This window comes from Rousettus aegyptiacus, unplaced genomic scaffold (genome assembly GCF_014176215.1).
Source record: "Rousettus aegyptiacus isolate mRouAeg1 unplaced genomic scaffold, mRouAeg1.p scaffold_m13_p_5, whole genome shotgun sequence".
In the NCBI taxonomy this organism is placed as follows: domain Eukaryota; kingdom Metazoa; phylum Chordata; class Mammalia; order Chiroptera; family Pteropodidae; genus Rousettus; species Rousettus aegyptiacus.
Window position 1 is genome coordinate 533,395 of NW_023416308.1, and position 17,163 is coordinate 550,557.

Below are 17,163 nucleotides of genomic sequence, written 5' to 3' on the forward strand. Positions count from 1 at the left end.
ACCTGACTGCCCCATCCCCAACCTCCTCCCTACGTGGGCCCCTCCCAAACCCCAATGCTTCTTAAGAGACGATGAAGGTCACGCAGCCTGGTGAGTGGCCACAGCCTGCTACCCATTTAAAATGAGCTACTTTCAGGAGAAGCAGGGAATGCAATCACGGGGCTGGCCTTCCTTTCCACAGCCCATAGCCAGGTTCCCACGGGGCAACTCAAACCTGGCCCAGGCCTCCCTGCTGGGCCAGGGTACCACCAGCCAGGGCAGGGGACACGTCACCCAGGCTCCACAGCCCAAGGGCCAACTCACAACCGGCCAGGGCACAGCGAGAGCTGGACGGTGAGCAGGAGGCGACGCTCTACACCACACACCTGCTGGGCTTCAGCCTGACGGCCGGCAGCCTGCCCAAAGGGGGCGGAGCAGAGGACAGCTCCTCGAGGAGTCGCCGCGTCACCCTCTTCTTAAACAGCTGTTCCGCCTCGTGGCGAGTCATTTTATTTTCCAGGCCAACAAGGTCAAATATAGAAAGATCAGTTTCCTGAGCAGAAAAAGAAAAAGAAAATTAGCTACGAGGCAGCAGAACAAGCGCTTGAGCAACGATCAAACTACATTCCCAGACAGAAGGACCAGGCCCTGAGCGGCCCGACCCCGACGCCAACCCTGACCTCTCAGGCTCAGCGTGCCTCGATTTCCCCGTCTCTAAAACAGGAATGATGGTATCTGGTCACCCTGAGGGCAGTGGGAATGGAGAAGACTCCACTCAGTGGAGGAGCGAGAAGTGCAGACAGTTGGGGATGCTGGGCCCCATCCGGGGGGGCCTGGAGGAGGGGCCCTGGGGACCGGCCCGGAGCACTGATCCAGGCAGGGGTGGACGCGGGGCACGTCGCTGAGTCTGACGGCTGAGCCCAGGGGACGCTCACTCCTCGAGCAAGATGCACTGCCCCAGCTGCCAGCTCGGGGCCACCCCACGAGCCACCTCCCAGGCTTCTCTCAGACTCCAGTGGTGAAAGCGCAGCCTCGCCCACCAGGATGCGAGAATCAAAAGGGGTAAACGGTAGGCGTTGGCAGGGACGCAGACGAGGCGCGCACACTCGACACGCCCCAGCCCTCGCCCCGGGAGTGGAAAGGGACGGCCGCTGCGGAAGGCAGCCTGGCAGTTCAGAAGGTCCAACCAAGCCTGAGCCCAGGCCCTGACACGTGCTCGGGGGGACTGGACCTCCCCCACAAAGCCCGGAACACCAGTGGGTCCCAGGCCCTAGGCCTCTGAGCCAGTGCCTGTGGCAGGAGCCGAGCGGCTGGGTGGGGGGTACAGCAGGGAACTCAGTGACCGGCACTCGCCCGAGACACCTCCCGCATCCTCAGCGGGTGTCACTACAGCCCTAGGCCTGGCTCTGCCCCATGCGCTGAACCGCGCCGTTTCCCACGGCCCCTGGGATGCGCAGGGCTGGGTGACGTGCCCCTTTGGGTCCATTCGGAAGTGGATCCGTTTCGAGGAGAAGGCACATCACGGGGTCACTAGCCTCCACCAAAAGTCAGGCCACAGTGGCCGATACCTGGCCCTACTCACCTTCCAAGAGTCCGAGTCAAGCGCCTTCAGGACGAGGGCGGCCGAGCGGTACTGCAGCGGCCCCGCCGCATACGATGACTCCGGCAGCCGCGGCTCCACCAGGCCGGGGTGGTTGCAGATGCGCTGCAGCCGCAGGAGGACGCCCAGCACGCCCATGAAGTGCCCGCTCTTCAGCGCCTCCTGGGTGCTGCGTGGGGGAGATGCGCGTGAGGGCGGGCGGCTGCCCGGCACTCCGCTCGCCCCCGAGACTTGGCGACCCGCACGCCCCGGGTGGACTAGTCGTCGTCACGTTCAGGTCCCGACTCCTGTCACAGCCCCTGGACCATCGCTGCCCCTACGACACAGGACGGACGCCAGGGAGCCAGGAGGAAGGAAGCGCACGTCTGGGCGCCGGGCATGAGGGTTCCGTCCCACCGCGCCGGGCACGCCAGGCCGTGGCGCCACCACACTGGGCTCAGGACGAGGACACCGGACCGGGGAAGAGGATGCGCGACGCGCGGTGGGGAACACACGGAACAGTGCGCCCCTCGCGCCCCCACGGGTGGGGTGCCGGACCGCTAGCCTGCGTCCTGCGTGCGGGCTGGCGCACGGCCCAGGTGCACCCAGGCCTCAGCTGCACAGGGAGCAGGGCAGTGGCCCAGGCGCCCTCGAGTGTCACCCAGAGAGCAGAGGGCCCAACAGGTGAGGCAGGAAGAAGTGTGGAAGACGGGGAGGGGCCAGGGGGTCTGCAGACTTGGGGGCAGAGGCGGGAGAACGAGGGGAAGAGGAACCACAAGGTGACGAAGGACAGACAGCTTTGCAGCCAAGCAGCTGCGCCGACGGCACCACGGCTCAAGCAAGGAGCCAAGGAAAGAACCAGGCCTGGGGAGGCCTCCGCGACAGTCCACGCCGCCTGCAGTGCTCAGGGACAGCTCCGGCCGCCACGGAGGCATGGTCCACTCGGAGCTCCACCACTGGGAGTTCTTGGCATGCTGGGACAGGCCGCAGCGTGAGGTGTAAACAAGGGAGCGGTGCTAGGCGCACAGGCGGCTGTGCAAAGCGTGCGGGATGGACGTCTTCAGGAAGGAGACCACGAGCACCGCAGCTCAGCCTTCTGACCCCGTGTGTGCGCGCGGCGGGGGCTCGTCACAGACGCCAGGAAGCGGGACACGGAGGAAGGGGACGAGGGCGCCCGAGAAGCGGGAGGGACCACAGCCACAGCACAGAGGAAGGGGAGACGCCGTGTGCACTGCGGAGCACGCCAGGACCCGGGCCCACGACACCCCCGGCAAGGATGGCTCGGCTGCGGCCCAGGCGGTCAGTTTTCAGGGGCTACGTGGGGGTCCGGCAAGGGCGCGCTCACCACCTCCCTGCTGCCCAGCAGGCTCCGGGGAAAAAGAGGCACCCGGACACCTGAGTATCTCGTCCTATGGCTCCACAGACCAAATGCCACAGGGCAGCCTAGAGTCCGCCGTCCCCAGTGGGTCCCAGATCACGGGCCTCTGCCACAGGCGTTCAGAGTGTCTCACGCCCACAGAGCGGGACGATGTCGTCACCCCTCAATGCAGAGCAGCCCCATCTCCTGGCAACCAACAAAGAGCAACGGCCCAGACGTCTGAGTGTGGCTCTGCACCAGGCGGTGCCGGGACGCCCAGGGTCTGTACCCCTGGGACCGGCGCTGACTGCCGCGTAAGCTACAGGTTCAGCCACTGAGGCGACGCTGGGGTCCTGATGCGCAGGCTTTACCAACGTGGCACTTGTGCTCACGCGTGCAGAATTCCCCCAGCGCTCAGGAGGCACGTGCGCCACTGCGGACGCTGTCAGGGCGCGGGGTGTCACGGCAGCTGTTCTCGACTGAAGTGACAAACGGAGCCACCGAGGCAGCGTGTCGAGAGCCGTCTGAGGAATGACGTCTCGGGGAGCGAGGACGCACACCCACGTCGTCCTACAACACGCGAAGCAGCCCTGCTGCTCCGGCCTGGCTGTCTGCAAGTCCCCCGTGTGCAGGCGGTGCCGACACGTCTGCGTACACCACGACGTAACCGCGCCGCGTCTTGCGTCACGCAAGGAGACGCAGCAGAGGCTGTGCCCAGGCCGCCAGGCTGGTCGTGGAGGGCTGCTGTTCACCTTGCCTCCCTCTCGAACGGAGGCCCGCACACCGCCTGTGCCCCAAGACTGGCACCGGCCACCTCAGGGCTCCGTGCCCAGCTGCCACGTTCCTTCCCACAAGGAGCGGCACGAGTGAGCCAGCGAGCCGCCAGTGTCACCTGACCGGTGCAGAAGTGACATCAGTGGCCTTTCAGGCCGGGATCGAGCGGCAAAGCTGGTGAGAGCTGTGTGACTTCCCAGTGCCCGTGAGAAGACACAAAGCAGGTGTGACCACTGAGCACTTCAGAACTTCAATCCTATGTGTTTGCTTTTTTTTTTTTTAATCTAAACTCAGTAAAACGGAGAGCGTGACGGCCAGGGCTGCCCCGCCCAGGCCTGAGTCACCCTGCTGCCCCGGGTCTTGCTGCCGATGCCCCTGCCTGTCCGTCACGGAGCAGCAGACTCGGGCGTCAGACCCACCATCATGCGTTCGAGTCGCCCGGTTTGTTCTTCGTGACAGCCCCAAAGAGCAAGAGCAGTGATGCTGGCAGAGGACACGCGAAAGAGAGCCCGCAAAGTCCCTCCTATGGGTGCAAAGGACAAAGCCCTCGAATGAACAAGAACGACTGTCTGCTGAGCTGCCGGCATGTACAGTGAGAACGGGCTTCCATCCGTGACGCCGTGGAGAGGAAACAGCACACACGGGGCTCAGGCCCACGTGCAGTCCTGGGCACCTGCTGGGGGGCCGGGACTCTGTGTGCAGCCCTTCCAGTGGCCGCGGCAGGCCCGAGGCCTGAAGGCCAAAGCACTGGGCCCTGTGTGTGGCTGTGGAACGACGCGCTGCTCGTCAGCCCAAGTCTCCCACACGCGCATAAACCGAAGCCCTGCGAGATGGGCGGCGAGGCCCGGGCCTGGGCACCAGGGGCCGGCGGCGAGGCCCGGGCCTGGGCACCAGGGGCCGGCCGTGCCTGGGTTAGCCACACGGGGCGGAGCCACCACGTGGGAAGCAGGAAGGGACCGCGGGCGGGCGGGGCGGTGCTGCTGCCAAGCCCGGAGAAGCAGATGCCCCCCACGGGTCCCCAAAGGGCGCGGCGACCCCGCACTCACTCGGGCTGCAGGATGACGTCCTCGTACAAGGCTTTCTGCCGGTTGGACAGGCGGCACTTCAACACGTGCTCGTACTTCTTCGTCAGCTGCTTTTCCACGTCCCTCTTGGTTCTCCTCAGGATAAAGGGCTGCGTCACCTGGGGGAACACGGCGCGCTGCTGCGTGTCCGTGGCGCCACGCGCGCAGGCGGCCCGCCCCGCGCCCGCCCCCGCGGCCACACGTACCCTGTGCAAGCGTATGACCACCTTGTGGTAGTAGTCTTGGTTCTCGTCGCTGGGGGCCTTCAGGGGCAGGTGCAGGTAGGGCCTGGAGATGCCGGGGACGAGGAAGTGCGCCATGGTCCACAGCTCCAAGAAGGTGTTATGCAGCGGCGCGTCGACCAGGAGCAGGCGCTGCTGGCTGTGCACAGAGGGGCGTGCGTCAGGGGGCCCAGACGCCGGGAGCGGGGGCCGAGCCGCCTGCTCCGAAGACGGTCGATGGGACGGTGACGGTCCTGAGGGGTGGGACTACCACGCGCCACAGGCGCGAAGCCGGGGCTGACGTGAACACTCTCGTGTCCCCAGCACGACTGCTACGAGGGGCGGAGGGGACTCCGCAGCTCACAGGGAACTCTGTGCACGCCCGCCGCCCCCAGCCTCCTCCCCAGGCCCCCTCACGTCAACCCGAGGCTCGCGCGGAGCGGCGCACGGGCCAGACCTCTGCAGGGTGAACACGGCTTCCCAGTGCCTCTCGCTCAGGCCCTTCACGCGCTGCATGTCGTCGATGACCAGGCACCGCCACCGCACACGACTGAAGGCCGCGTGGCCCCGGAAGAGCTGCTTATAGGACGTGATGCAGACGTGGAAGCTGTTGGGCTCGGTCCACCCCTGTCGCACACAGAACAAGGCCTCGGTGTCTCCTCACCCATGGGATCAGCCCCGAGCCAACCTGCCCGCCACCCACGACCACCCCACTCGTTCTCTCACTGCACGGAAACGGGCCGAGGGCCCATTTCTATCGCCTCTTCCTCCAGAAGCCACAGCGCTTGTGTGGACAAACTAAGAGGCAGCTCTGGAGGCGTGAACAACTGTTTCTGGAAAACAAACGATCTGCTATCGCAGAGCATTCGGAAGTGGGACTGGCTCTTACAGGCTACAACCCGAGCAAGGGGAAAACTCAGGTGGTGGGAAACGTGAAAACCTACGCTGCAGTTAGACTGCATTATGAGCTTTTTAAAAGCAAATGAGTAACCGGAGACAGTGAAAATGAAACGACACGTCCGGGTACCCCTTCTGCAGACGCTACTCAGCACGGTAGTCTAACGATAAGCCAGCGTTTCATCTTCAGGGAGCAACTGTGATCTGTGTGTGATGCACTCTGACGGAGACTCTAGTACATGCAGCCATTTGTTCTAGAAGCTTACTGCACGTTATAGTAGTCCTCAAGCACGCATAGGGAATTTATTTACAAATTTTTAATTCAGAATGAGGAGGCATCGATTTCTCATTTATGCCTTCAAGAGCCCATAGGCCTAGAGTTTAAAGGGAGCCCGCTCTAGTTCTGGAAGGGAATCCCCTCCCTTTCTGGGCAGTGAACATGAGGTCGTCTGCACCTGTGGCCCCCTGCAGGTAGCAACAGGTATGTCAGTTGTAGCAGATGCTTTAAAGGTGTTATGAATCCAGGAACAACTTCAAGGCCTGGTATCTCACAGTAATTACGCTACTAAGCACATCCTGACATTTTGAAATTTGTCTCCTGCAGACACCCAGATGGTTTTCTGTCTGAGTCTGTTTCATGTTTAAACCGAAGTACCTGTCTCTTCGCTTTGAGCTCTCTGGGGCTGCCAACATACAAGAGGGTTTTGAGCCCAGGACACCAACGCTTCAATTCGAGCTCCCACTTGAGGACGCTGCAGCTTCTCACGATGACCAGGTGAGGGCCCCAGGTGCCTGTGGAGGGAAGAGATACAGCATGCTCCTCTGTGGTTACAATTGCTGTTGGGGCCCTGGCACTGACTCAGAGCAGCTCCAGAGGTGTGTGTGGGGATGCACAGGTGTCCTCGCCACCATGCAACCTGGAGTCGGCAGCCGCCCTCAGGAGTCCAGGCCAGACTCCCAGCAGGCAATCGGCGAAGATGACTGGACACATCGGTACCAAATGAGCACTTATTCAAAAATAAGCAACCCTCCCGTGAGTCTGTCGCGTTGCAAGGGCCAACGCTCAGAAGCCAGCAGCAGAGTGGCCCGCAGCCCGAGGCTGCCCCAGCCCCCGTGGGCGCGCTCACTGCAAGGCCCGACCTCCAGCCAGAACACGCCCATCCCAGCCCAGCAGATGTGGTTTCCATCACGTTCTGAAAAACAGGGCTTTTAAATTATTAGAGTAATACGTAACGAATTTCAACTCTTGTGCTAGAAATGAGGCATAAACCAAGAAAACAGAAACGACAGGCTTGGAATCTGCAAGGCACACCTCAATGGTCATACTGCCGAAAGGCAAAGTATCAGCACCACGCTAAAGAGAACCACCCAGAAGGAAAGTGAACAGGCCTGAGAACGCTGTGGCCACCGGGAGCAGGGGGTCTTGGGGAGACGGGGCTGTGGACGCAGAGGCTGAAGCGGCAGCACGAGGAAGGTGGCGGTGGGCCACAGCGGCACGACCCCGGTCACGCTGGCTCGTGCCAACGCGGAGGCAGCAAGAGGCTATGTGGCCTGCTCTGCCACCCACGTGCTGACAGGAAGTCACAAAGCCTCGGTCACGGCCCGCTGGGCCTCACGTGACATCGGATTTCGAATAACAGTAAGTTCCCTCATCTGGTACTGACTGTGCGCGAGCCTTCGCTCATTCACGCGGCCTGTTCCCCGGGGTCCTAAACTAGAGCCCAGAGCCAAGGAGCAGAGAAGACAGGCCCCTCCCCCCTCAGATAGGCGCATGGCCTCCAGTCTGCCAGCAAACGCTTGCTGTCCCGAACACTTGCCCTCACCTTCGTTACAAGCAAGGTGGGCAAAAAAAGCGATGATCTGCACCGTCTTCCCCAGGCCGGCATCGTCTGCCAGTATGCCGTTGAGATTCTTCCGGTAGAGCTTGGCCAGCCAGTCGAGGCCGACCTTCTGGTACTCTCTGAGCGTGCCATGCAGCAGAGCCGGGGCGCTCACCTTCACCTGCAGCAACAGACAGCCAGTGAGCACGTCCCAGAATGATCGCCAGTTCTCCCTCTCCTCCCAAGTGCAGCCAGCCACACAACGGGCCTGCCGGAAAGCCACGAAAAACACTACCGATGACAGGAACAGAAAGGCCAGCATGCCCCCCGCCCCGCAACCTGTGCCCCCAGGGCTAAGGAGCAGGTGGGGAAGCAGGAAGCACCTGGCCCTCCCGAAAGGCCCTCCCGAAAAGCGCCGCGCCTCACCGTGGGGCTGATCCGCGCGCTGCCCTTGGGCAGCACGGCTTCGGCCATGGCAGTCACCTCCGCGATGTCCCTTGTGTGAGGTCTCCCGACAGTCACTCTCTCTACAGCTTTGAACTGGTCCATGACGAACAGCGAGTCTATGACAACCACATCCTTCCGGCCCTCCTGGTCCCCTGGGCTGTCTTCCACATCTGTGAACAGTGGGGAAATGGGGTTGACGGCTGCTGTTTTATGAGCTGACTTAACATCGAAAGAAAAAAAAAAAGTACAGAATTGAGTGTTTTATTTTGTATCACTTTATACACCTAACGATGCTATCCAGATAAACGGGCAGAAACTTATTAAACTATCAAGCCTAAATTCCTCGGGCAAAACTGGAAAACACCGTGTAACAACCAGGAGCTCGTCTCATCAGCAGATTTACAGGCGCCTAAAGGTTTAGTGACCGCCCCTCCACCACCACTACGGAGCGTCTCCAGGAACAGGCCAGCCCGCCCCTGCCCAGCCCCCACGGCCCGGCCGTGCCTCGGCCCGCTGACAGGCGCCAGGGCCGGCGGTCAGAACGGCGAGATGGAAGCCAGGAAAAGCAGCAGGCCGCGCTGGGAGTGGTCTGTGTGCTCGGGATGTCTCACAAAAGTAAAACTAACTCCTCGAAACTGCTGTGTTAAACACGCACTCCACAGTCTCGATAAACGTGGTGAAAATCTAGCCCCTAAAACGATGCTATCTTTATAAATGTGGAGAAAATCAATTGTTCACAACTTGATCAAGTGCTCTGATAAATGTGCTAAGTTTATAAATAAAAAGAGCACAGAATTTGACAGAATTCTATTCAGTATAAAATTACATATTAAGTGCACTTCCAATTTTTGCTTTCCTTGCGCTAAAAGAAAATGAAGGGAGCCTCTGAACTCCGCCAGGCACCCGTCCTCCATGAGGAAGCCGCGTCCAGCCGAGCCCCCTGAAGATGCTAGAACACACCTTCGTCCTCACTCGTCTCCTCGCCATCGGGTTGAGGTTGGGGCCACTGGAAACTGGGCAGAAAGGCGCCTTCGTACAACTTCATCAAATCAATTAAGGGCAATTCAGCTGGAAAAGGTTGAGGGAGAGAAGTGGTTACTTCGCACCGACAGAGGCAGGGAGCTGGGCAGGAAGCCAGCCAGGAGGCCCACAGCAATGGAGACGGCTTTCTCACACACGCTCCTCTCCCTGGCTTTTAACAAGTCCTTAGGAAAAGTTCTATTTTCTAAAAGCACATTTATCTTTCTCAAAAACTAGTAACTGCTCATTAGTGATAAAAGATCTAAAATGTTTTCTTTATGAAGATGAAAATCTTTGGAATGAGAATGAATTTTTATTCATAAAAGGAATGTTTCTAGAATAACTTAATAAATGTAAAGTAAATCTATCGATGAAAAATAATTGGTAGCTATAATACATAAAAATACAAAAAGTCAAACAAAATAAAACAAAAAAAAGGTCTGAAAAGTTTGACAAAAGACTGCTACACTTTCCGCATAAGGAACTGGCCCTAACCGATGAGACCCCACCGGAGGGAAGCCAATCACGGCAAGCAGCGAGCACGGAGCTGTTCCACACACATGCTGGAAAAGGGTTCACAGACCCCTGTCGCGAGCATCTGGAAATCAGACAGCACACCCTTCATCCCCAATCCAATCAGCGAACACCTCCGAAACTGCGGCACTGGCGAGCAGAGTGACCCGATTCTGCAGACCCTGGTGGGGTGGGGGTGGGGAGGTGGGGGACAGGGAGCTGCTCCACATTCCAGAAACCAGTGCGGACGCGGGGGAGCTGCCAGATGTCACCCCGCCCTCTCAGCCCGCTCCCATGTCTGAAGTGATCAAAAACTTGGACTAGAACAACGTTCATACAGGTGCAACGTGCCCCACAGGTGACAGAGAAGAAGGACCTCGGCGGACTTTTCTGCATGCACACTACATGTCATCAAGGTCCATGGTCACGGCAACGGCTGCCACGGGCACGTGCCCAAGAATGACAGTGCTGGGGACGAAGCATGTGCAGTGAGGACTAATGAAAACCCAGCGGCTTCGAGATGCGGGATTGCTTACGGTCCCCACCCTGGCTGGAAACTGGAGACCCTAGGTGGTAGCGTACATTTGTGGGTGTCAAAATCAGGGTCTTTCAGATTTTCTGCATATCTGAATGTTTCCATAACAAAATGCTAATAGGAAACATCATACACGTCAGATAACAGCTAAGTAGGAAAAAACAGGAGGAATAACTGAGAAATGACTGCCATGGAAGAATTCGGTAAGGGGTCTTGAGACAAAGTCAACATGCAGACGTCAAGAGCCTTCATGTATACAAATTAGTTAGAAGATACAGTGCGAGAAAAGATTCTTCCATTTAGATAAAAACCTAGAGACCTATAATTAAATTTTTTAGAAACAAGTGAAGCATGGAGAGGTCCCAGCTGGGCACAAGGTGCCTGAACAAGAAAAAGGCCTGGCTGCGGACAGAGACGCTCAGCATCGCCAGCCTCATGCCAGCCAGCGCTGACCCGGGACGGCCAGACAGTGTGTGTGACAGGAAGTAGCTGGCAGGGCTCAGCTATAAGACATGCTGCATGCTCATGGACTGCTGGTTGCAGGGAGACCAGCCACCAATGTCACAAGGACACTCTGCCCCACAAGGAAGTCCCCATTCAAGGACACTCTGCCCCATGCAAGGAACTGGGCTCGCTGGCCAGAGCCAGCAAGCCTGGCAGCAGGGGGCGAGCCGCACAGAGGGAAGTGAGCCCTCTGAGGGGACCCAGCCGGAACCCAGCCAGGCTGCTCCCGACTCCAGGCCTGCAGGACGTGGTGCGCATGCTGACGCACTGAGTCACCACGACCGGCAAGTCACGATGCTCGCTGGACTCGGGACGCACTGCGGCAGAGCACGGAACAAGTGCGGCCGACAGCGGGCCCGAGAGAAAACACAACGCTGGATCTGAGCCTCGGGACCAGAAGTGGCACCACGGTGTGCTCCTCTCCGGGGACAACGTCCCTTCTAAGTCAAGGACAAGCCAAAAGCGTCCACCACCAGCACCCTCTGGTTCACACTTTACGGCAGAATAACAAAAAGACCAGGATTACAAAAGAAAAAGCGCTATTCTTTAGAGATGAAGAGCCTGTTACAGAATTAACACGACAGCTCAGCAAAACCGCTGGATGGAAGATCAGAAAATGAAAACGAACTACATTTCCACATACCGGCAACAAATGAAGAATATAATTTTAAGAATGTATGATTTACAACCTCAAAAACAAAATGCGCCCAGAAGTAAATCTAATTGGAAACATTCAACCATGACCTTTTACTACAAACCAGTCGGGACCCGCGTAGGGGAGAGGTGTACCTCGATCAGAGACTGGAAATGTTCAAATTCATAACTATGCCACTCTCACCAAATATCCATGAATTCAACTAAATTCGAATCAAAATTCCCGACTGGTTTTTCTGTGAAACTTGACTGCTCTGAGGTATATCTGAGACCACACAGTCAATACCCTCCTCAAACACAGCTGGTGGGGAGGGGGCCCCCTATGCACGTCTCAAGAACGGCGCCAGCACTGGCGTGGTGACCAGGGACACGATAAAGGTGGCAGGAGGGGCCGCGCGCGTCAGTGCCGGAGGGGAGGGGCCCTGCCCCACGGTGCTGGGACGGCCATCCATGTGGGGAAGGGATCACGCTCTTCACACCACGGACAAAGGCAATTTTCAGCGGGTTAAAGAATGGATGAGAGTAAAATAAAAAAAAAACTAATACAAGAACACATGCTCGAAACCTTGAGGTAAAAGAGGTTTTCTATAAACAAAGGCGACAGATTCAACTACGTTAAAACAGAAGCATGAAAGAGAACGCGCATAGGTAAACGTCCCCGCAACACACAACAGACAGAAAACGTGTGATCAGAACACACGAGAAGCATGCGCGGGTCCGCTCGGGGAGGAAGGCCCGCACACCACGGGCAAGGCCCTCCGTGCCCCCACGCCGGACGGGCGGAGACGCAGGGCTGGACACCAGGGGCCCAGGCGACGCGCAGCTTGCTGCCACCACGCCACCCGCGCTCTGGCACGCCTTGGCCAGCTGGCCAGGCCGGCGCGCTCCCCCGGCCCGGGTCCTGCGCGTGGGCCCACGAGCAGCCCAGTGGACCTCCGTGATGGACCTCCGCGACGGGCACATGTGGGGTACTGTGCAGCAGTGAGGCCGAGTTGAGTTCACACGACGCATGACAATGGGCAAAACACAGGCACAGAACTGAGTGCACCCCCAGCGCCGTGTGACTCCGTCCGTGTGAGACCCTGACGCACTTGAGAGAAGCAGTGTGCTCAGGGACACGCGAGGTGCTGGGGGCAGAGCTGCTCAGGTGACCACTGCGAGACGAGGGTGCTGTCACGCTGGGACGAGCGCCCAGCATCCCATGTGCTGGTGAGCAAGGCCCGCCGCACTGCATGCGGGTGCTGGGTTCGCGTCCCCCTTCCGTGTGGTTTTGACTGTGTCTTCCGCACCGCGTGTGTAACGAGGCGGCGCGGTGCCCTGGCCTACCTTCCTTAGCCAAGTTAGACAGCTCTGTTTGGTGGTCCACGAGCCCTTCGTTTGCTTCTTCCTCTTCAATCGTCTCCTCCTCATCTTCCACTGAAATGGTAGCCATCAAGCGTCAGTAAGACAGACGTCACACGAAGTCACTTCGTCTCCTTTCTGATTACCCATCACCCGCTACACAGTTTCAAAACCGCGTGCATGGCTATTAAAGAAGCTAGATCCAATCCTTTCAACTCTGGAAATAACCATTTACTGAGTGAGCAGAAAAGTGAGGCCATCCTCTCCTATCCACCTCAAGGTATAAAACACAGCCTGGCCTTTCATTACACGACAAACCTGCTCAGGCCAGAACAGGCTGCAGGGGGAAACTTCCTGTCTGCCTGCTAGGCCCCGCTGTAGGGCGACCTGCAAGCATGCTGTCCGGGGTCCCTGCAAACATGGCACTGTCCAGTTCACGTGCCCAGCTCACCACTGTGACTCGAAGCAGCCTGGTGCTGCACCCACACTCACTCCCACAGAGACCTGCTCCTGCGCCGCGGAGCCAGCCAGCGCCCCGCAAAGCAGCCCGCCTGTGGCCATGTCTCCGCTGAGCACAAGCCCTCGCCATCCAGGGCCTGGCCAGGTCCGCTGGCCTGCTCTTGGCCCGGCCCAGCCCGCCGCCGGCTCCTCCCGTCCCCCACAAGCAACAACCAGACGCACGCTCTGTCCTGTGCTCTCACTGTGCCATGGGCCAGCACCCCACGCCCTGCCAAGGCACCCGGTCTGCCACGGGGCTCCTGCTCGTGGCTGTACTTGACATGGGCGCCCCTTTCCTGAGTTCAGAGCCCTGCGGAGGGGACAGCGAAGGGCACCGGAGACAGACCTTCGTCATCGGTGAGAGATGTGCTCGCTTTCCGTTTTCTTCCAGGCACTCCCAAATCCTGAAACGATAAAAATGCAAACCCACGATCTGAAAGCTCAAAACGGAGACCGAAGCACAAATGTCCGCTTCATGCGCACGCCGGGGGTCGGAGACGGCCTGTGACAAGTGTGCTGCCACTGCGCTTCTGGCCACAGGAAGGGCCTGGGCAGTGGAGTGAGAGCGAGTCCACGCTGCGCTCAGCTGCGCCTCCCCAAACCAAGGTAACACCCCCGAGCCCAACGTGCTGAGGAGCCAGTGTTCTCCCCGAGCAGACGGACTTCGTGACAAACGGGAGCAACACCAGACCCGCGTTGTCTCCAGACCACACGAGGGCCCCACCTGATGCCCGGCGTGACCTGCGTTCCCTCATGCCCCCAGGGTGTGGCGCGCCCTGAACCTACCAGAAGCCGCTCTGGGATGGCCTCCCGTCCCTTCGGTCTCGGCTCTTTTCCTAGGAAGACAGGTGACATGGCCCCTGCTCACCATCGGGCGCAGGCGACATCGCTCACTGCACCCTGCCTCCCTCCCTCCTCCTGGCAGCGCCGGCTGCCCCGCCCCAAGCACGCGGGTGGCTCTCAGCACTGCCGGCCCCGCAGTGGCCCAGGCGGTCCTGAGCCGGCGCGAATGAGCTAGCTGCCGGCGCGGCGTCCGCCTCACGACACGTCTGGCCTTAAGACTGTGGCCTCAGTGGCCACCCCCTCTCCACGTCAGTCTCTGCGCCCATGAGCTGGGAGGCACGATGTGCCACCCCCAGGGACACTGGGCACCACGCCCACACTAGTGACCAGCAGCAACCGCGAAGTTCCATGAGGCCACGTACCAGCCACACGCCTCGGGCAGCCCAAGTCCCCGTCCAGGGACCGGCCTCGACTCTAGCAGCTCAGAGCGGAAGTGCCCAGCCAGGGTGGCACACTGGGAGAGACGCTGCCACCAGCACACCGACCACACGTCACACGCTGGTGAGCAAGTGGCTGTCCCGGGCGGCTCCTGAAGCCAGCCTGTCGATGTGCCCGCCGAGCAGGGACTCAGAACCAAGTACAAGCCCAAAAAGTAAGCCTTTCTTTAAAGTACCGTACCTTTTCTGGAAACTTTCTGTAAATTTAAAGCCTTTTTCCTCTTCTCTTCTAATTCCACTTGCAGCTTTATCTCCACAACCTGATACGAAGCAGCAGAGGAAGAAGCCTGTCGCGGCGGGTGCACCCGCATGCAGGACGTCACGCCTGCCTCCCCCTCGCTCCAGCGGCTCCGAGAGGAAACGCTCCCCCCACAGTGCCGTTCACTGCACGCCTAACGCTCCCCCCACACTCCCGTTTAACCACGTCCCGCCCCGGCGCTAGCTGGTGGTGAAATGAGAGTTTTTTAAAAATACGAAGCGAGAGGCAGGCGCCTCCCAGAGGCAGGCTCCCCCAGCCGCCCGCTGACCCCGGCGGAGCTGAGGGGCCTCGGGCGCACGGAAGAGGCAGCGCACGTGTCTACGCACGAACAGAAAGAGCAGCACCCCGCCCCCGAGGAGCCGGCCTCCAGAAGGCGCGGGTGGCGGCGCCACGGGGCCCGGCTCGGTGCACCTGCCCGGGCGGCACCGCGGCAGCCCCGACGCCCTGGCTGTCAGGGCCCCACGAAAACATCGGCGTCTACCTACCTGTTCAATGTTGGACCAAAAACACTCTATCTCTCTGGCAGCCGAGGCAGCTATGCGTCTCAAGCGGTTCTGCTCGTCTCTCCGGCCCCGTTCCTCCCGCTGCTGCTTCTCCTCGTGATGGCGCGCGACCGTCCTGACGAGCTAGCAACCCAAGTTCGAGAACGTCAGGTTGTACTCTGTGTCACTCTACAGAAACAACAGTGTCTCACAGAGTCCGCGGCCCCTGACTCCATGTGATTCCCTGGGAGGCAGCCCGGCCACTCCGAGGGCCTACGTATGGCCAGCTGGGCTGGGACACCACCTCCCGACACCTCAGCGCACCGAGCGCCACGGCTCCCGCGGCGCCAACCCACCTTCTTGGCCGCAGCCACCTTCCACCTCCTCTCCTGGGCGAAGTCGGTGGCCATCCACTGCATCTCCTCCAGCAGGTAGTCCCAGTGCGCCCGGGGCCGCGGGGCCTCCTGCAGCTTGGGCAGCCGCCTCGGGGACCACAGGCCTGCCTTCCGCAGCTCGGCGATGCGCTGGTGCGTCTGGTTTTCCTGCGGGGTGGGGTGGCCCCTGGTCATGAGGTGTGTTCCACTAACGCAGACCCCAAGTCCCTGAGACCCTGCCGGGTGATGGTCTCGGTAACAAAGACAGGCCTTGCACACAGAGGTCAGAGGGAACGGGCGGGCGACTCTCCCCGAGGCCTGAGAAGCGAAGCGACAGGCCCGCCCGTCTCAGGCCCGCGGGCAGAGATCAGGACCCATGCCCATGCTGGGCTGCTGACACGGGGGACAAGCCTGGAATCTGCTTTGAGCCCATGGGGAAGGGGAGACAGATCGAATGAGACTGGCCACACGCGATCACGAGATTAAATCCGGGACAGGAAGCGCGGAGTTTTCCCGGCCCCACTTAGTTGGGTTTAACTCCCCTTGCGAAGCGGAACAGAGTAAGTGCTCAATTCCCAGACCAGCAGCAGGCGCCATCAGCGAGCCCGGCACCATCAACGGCTGGGGCTCTGAGTGCTGCCCCCAGCCTCGCGACAGGTGACAGCGGCCCAGACCGCTGACTTCAGCACAAAAAGACTCCCCAGCAGCCTCCCTCCTCCCGGACAGGTCAAAACACTTGGTTTCAATCTTGATTGTCACTGGTCACAAAGGTGCCAACCACCCTTATTGCCAGGGTGCAGCCGTCGACTGCCACCACCTGAGATGAAAGCAGAGGCCCGGCACCACTCGCGAGGCGGCCAGTCTCCTTACCAGCGCTATCTGCTCCGCCAGCTTCTCCTGAGAACTGTCTTGGGGCGGGGCGGCATTCTGAGCTGGGCTCTGTGGCTTCACAGAGACCGCCACGGCTGCCCCTGGGGACCGGGAGGTGACTGGAGATAGCGACTTGTTGGCTGCTGAGGAGGGTCTGTTCACTGGGGAGGCTCGGGCGGGCAAGGGTCCTGGGCCTGAGCCACTGGTGGGAGCCATGGACGAGGCGGAGCCGGGCTGGGGCCGCGGACAGGGCTGCCCGGGGTCAGCAGGCGGTCTCGTGGGCGCCACCGTCTAGCGGGCAGAAAACAGGCGCGCAGGTAAAGACAAGACTCCAACTCCGCTCACAGCCCCGAACGCCAGAGACGGCATCACCAGCAGAGGAGACAGCACCAGGGGCTCCCACCCCACAGCAACGCAACAAGCACGTGACCGCGCCTGCAGAGCATGGCGCCGCGAACTAAACCACGCCCACTACGAACAGACCCTTTCGCCCCACGAACCACGCGGGACTGCACCGCGCACTGCGTCTCCACGTGCCACCTCCTGTTTTGCTTTTCCCAACCTCTTCTCTTCTGTTTGTGAACAGTTTTATGCGCGTTGATTGCACAAGCTGCTCCCTAACCGGCAAGCACCGAATGCTCATCGTGCGGCTTTCCTCTAAAGGGAAATGCGACCCAGCGGCCCTCCGGTGGCAG

The 17,163-nt window shown here is 60.1% G+C and overlaps 1 protein-coding gene across 17 annotated transcripts in view; it reads right to left on the reverse strand.

The window, feature by feature from the left end:
• EP400 (E1A binding protein p400) overlaps positions 1–17,163 on the reverse strand; it is a 76,529-nt gene that overhangs the window by 32,212 nt on the left and 27,154 nt on the right. For all 17 annotated transcript variants that reach the window (XM_036220299.1, XM_036220297.1, XM_036220296.1 and 14 more), the window contains 16 exons: positions 16,469–16,759; positions 15,581–15,766; positions 15,228–15,368; positions 14,665–14,743; positions 13,990–14,039; positions 13,550–13,607; positions 12,691–12,780; positions 9,099–9,206; positions 8,118–8,308; positions 7,695–7,872; positions 6,527–6,663; positions 5,432–5,601; positions 4,960–5,134; positions 4,736–4,872; positions 1,562–1,748; positions 366–532 (listed from right to left, as the gene is read on the reverse strand). In XM_036220299.1, coding sequence (XP_036076192.1) covers positions 366–532; positions 1,562–1,748; positions 4,736–4,872; positions 4,960–5,134; positions 5,432–5,601; positions 6,527–6,663; positions 7,695–7,872; positions 8,118–8,308; positions 9,099–9,206; positions 12,691–12,780; positions 13,550–13,607; positions 13,990–14,039; positions 14,665–14,743; positions 15,228–15,368; positions 15,581–15,766; positions 16,469–16,759 — 2,345 coding nt within the window. The remainder of the gene's footprint in view (positions 1–365; positions 533–1,561; positions 1,749–4,735; positions 4,873–4,959; positions 5,135–5,431; positions 5,602–6,526; positions 6,664–7,694; positions 7,873–8,117; positions 8,309–9,098; positions 9,207–12,690; positions 12,781–13,549; positions 13,608–13,989; positions 14,040–14,664; positions 14,744–15,227; positions 15,369–15,580; positions 15,767–16,468; positions 16,760–17,163) is intronic.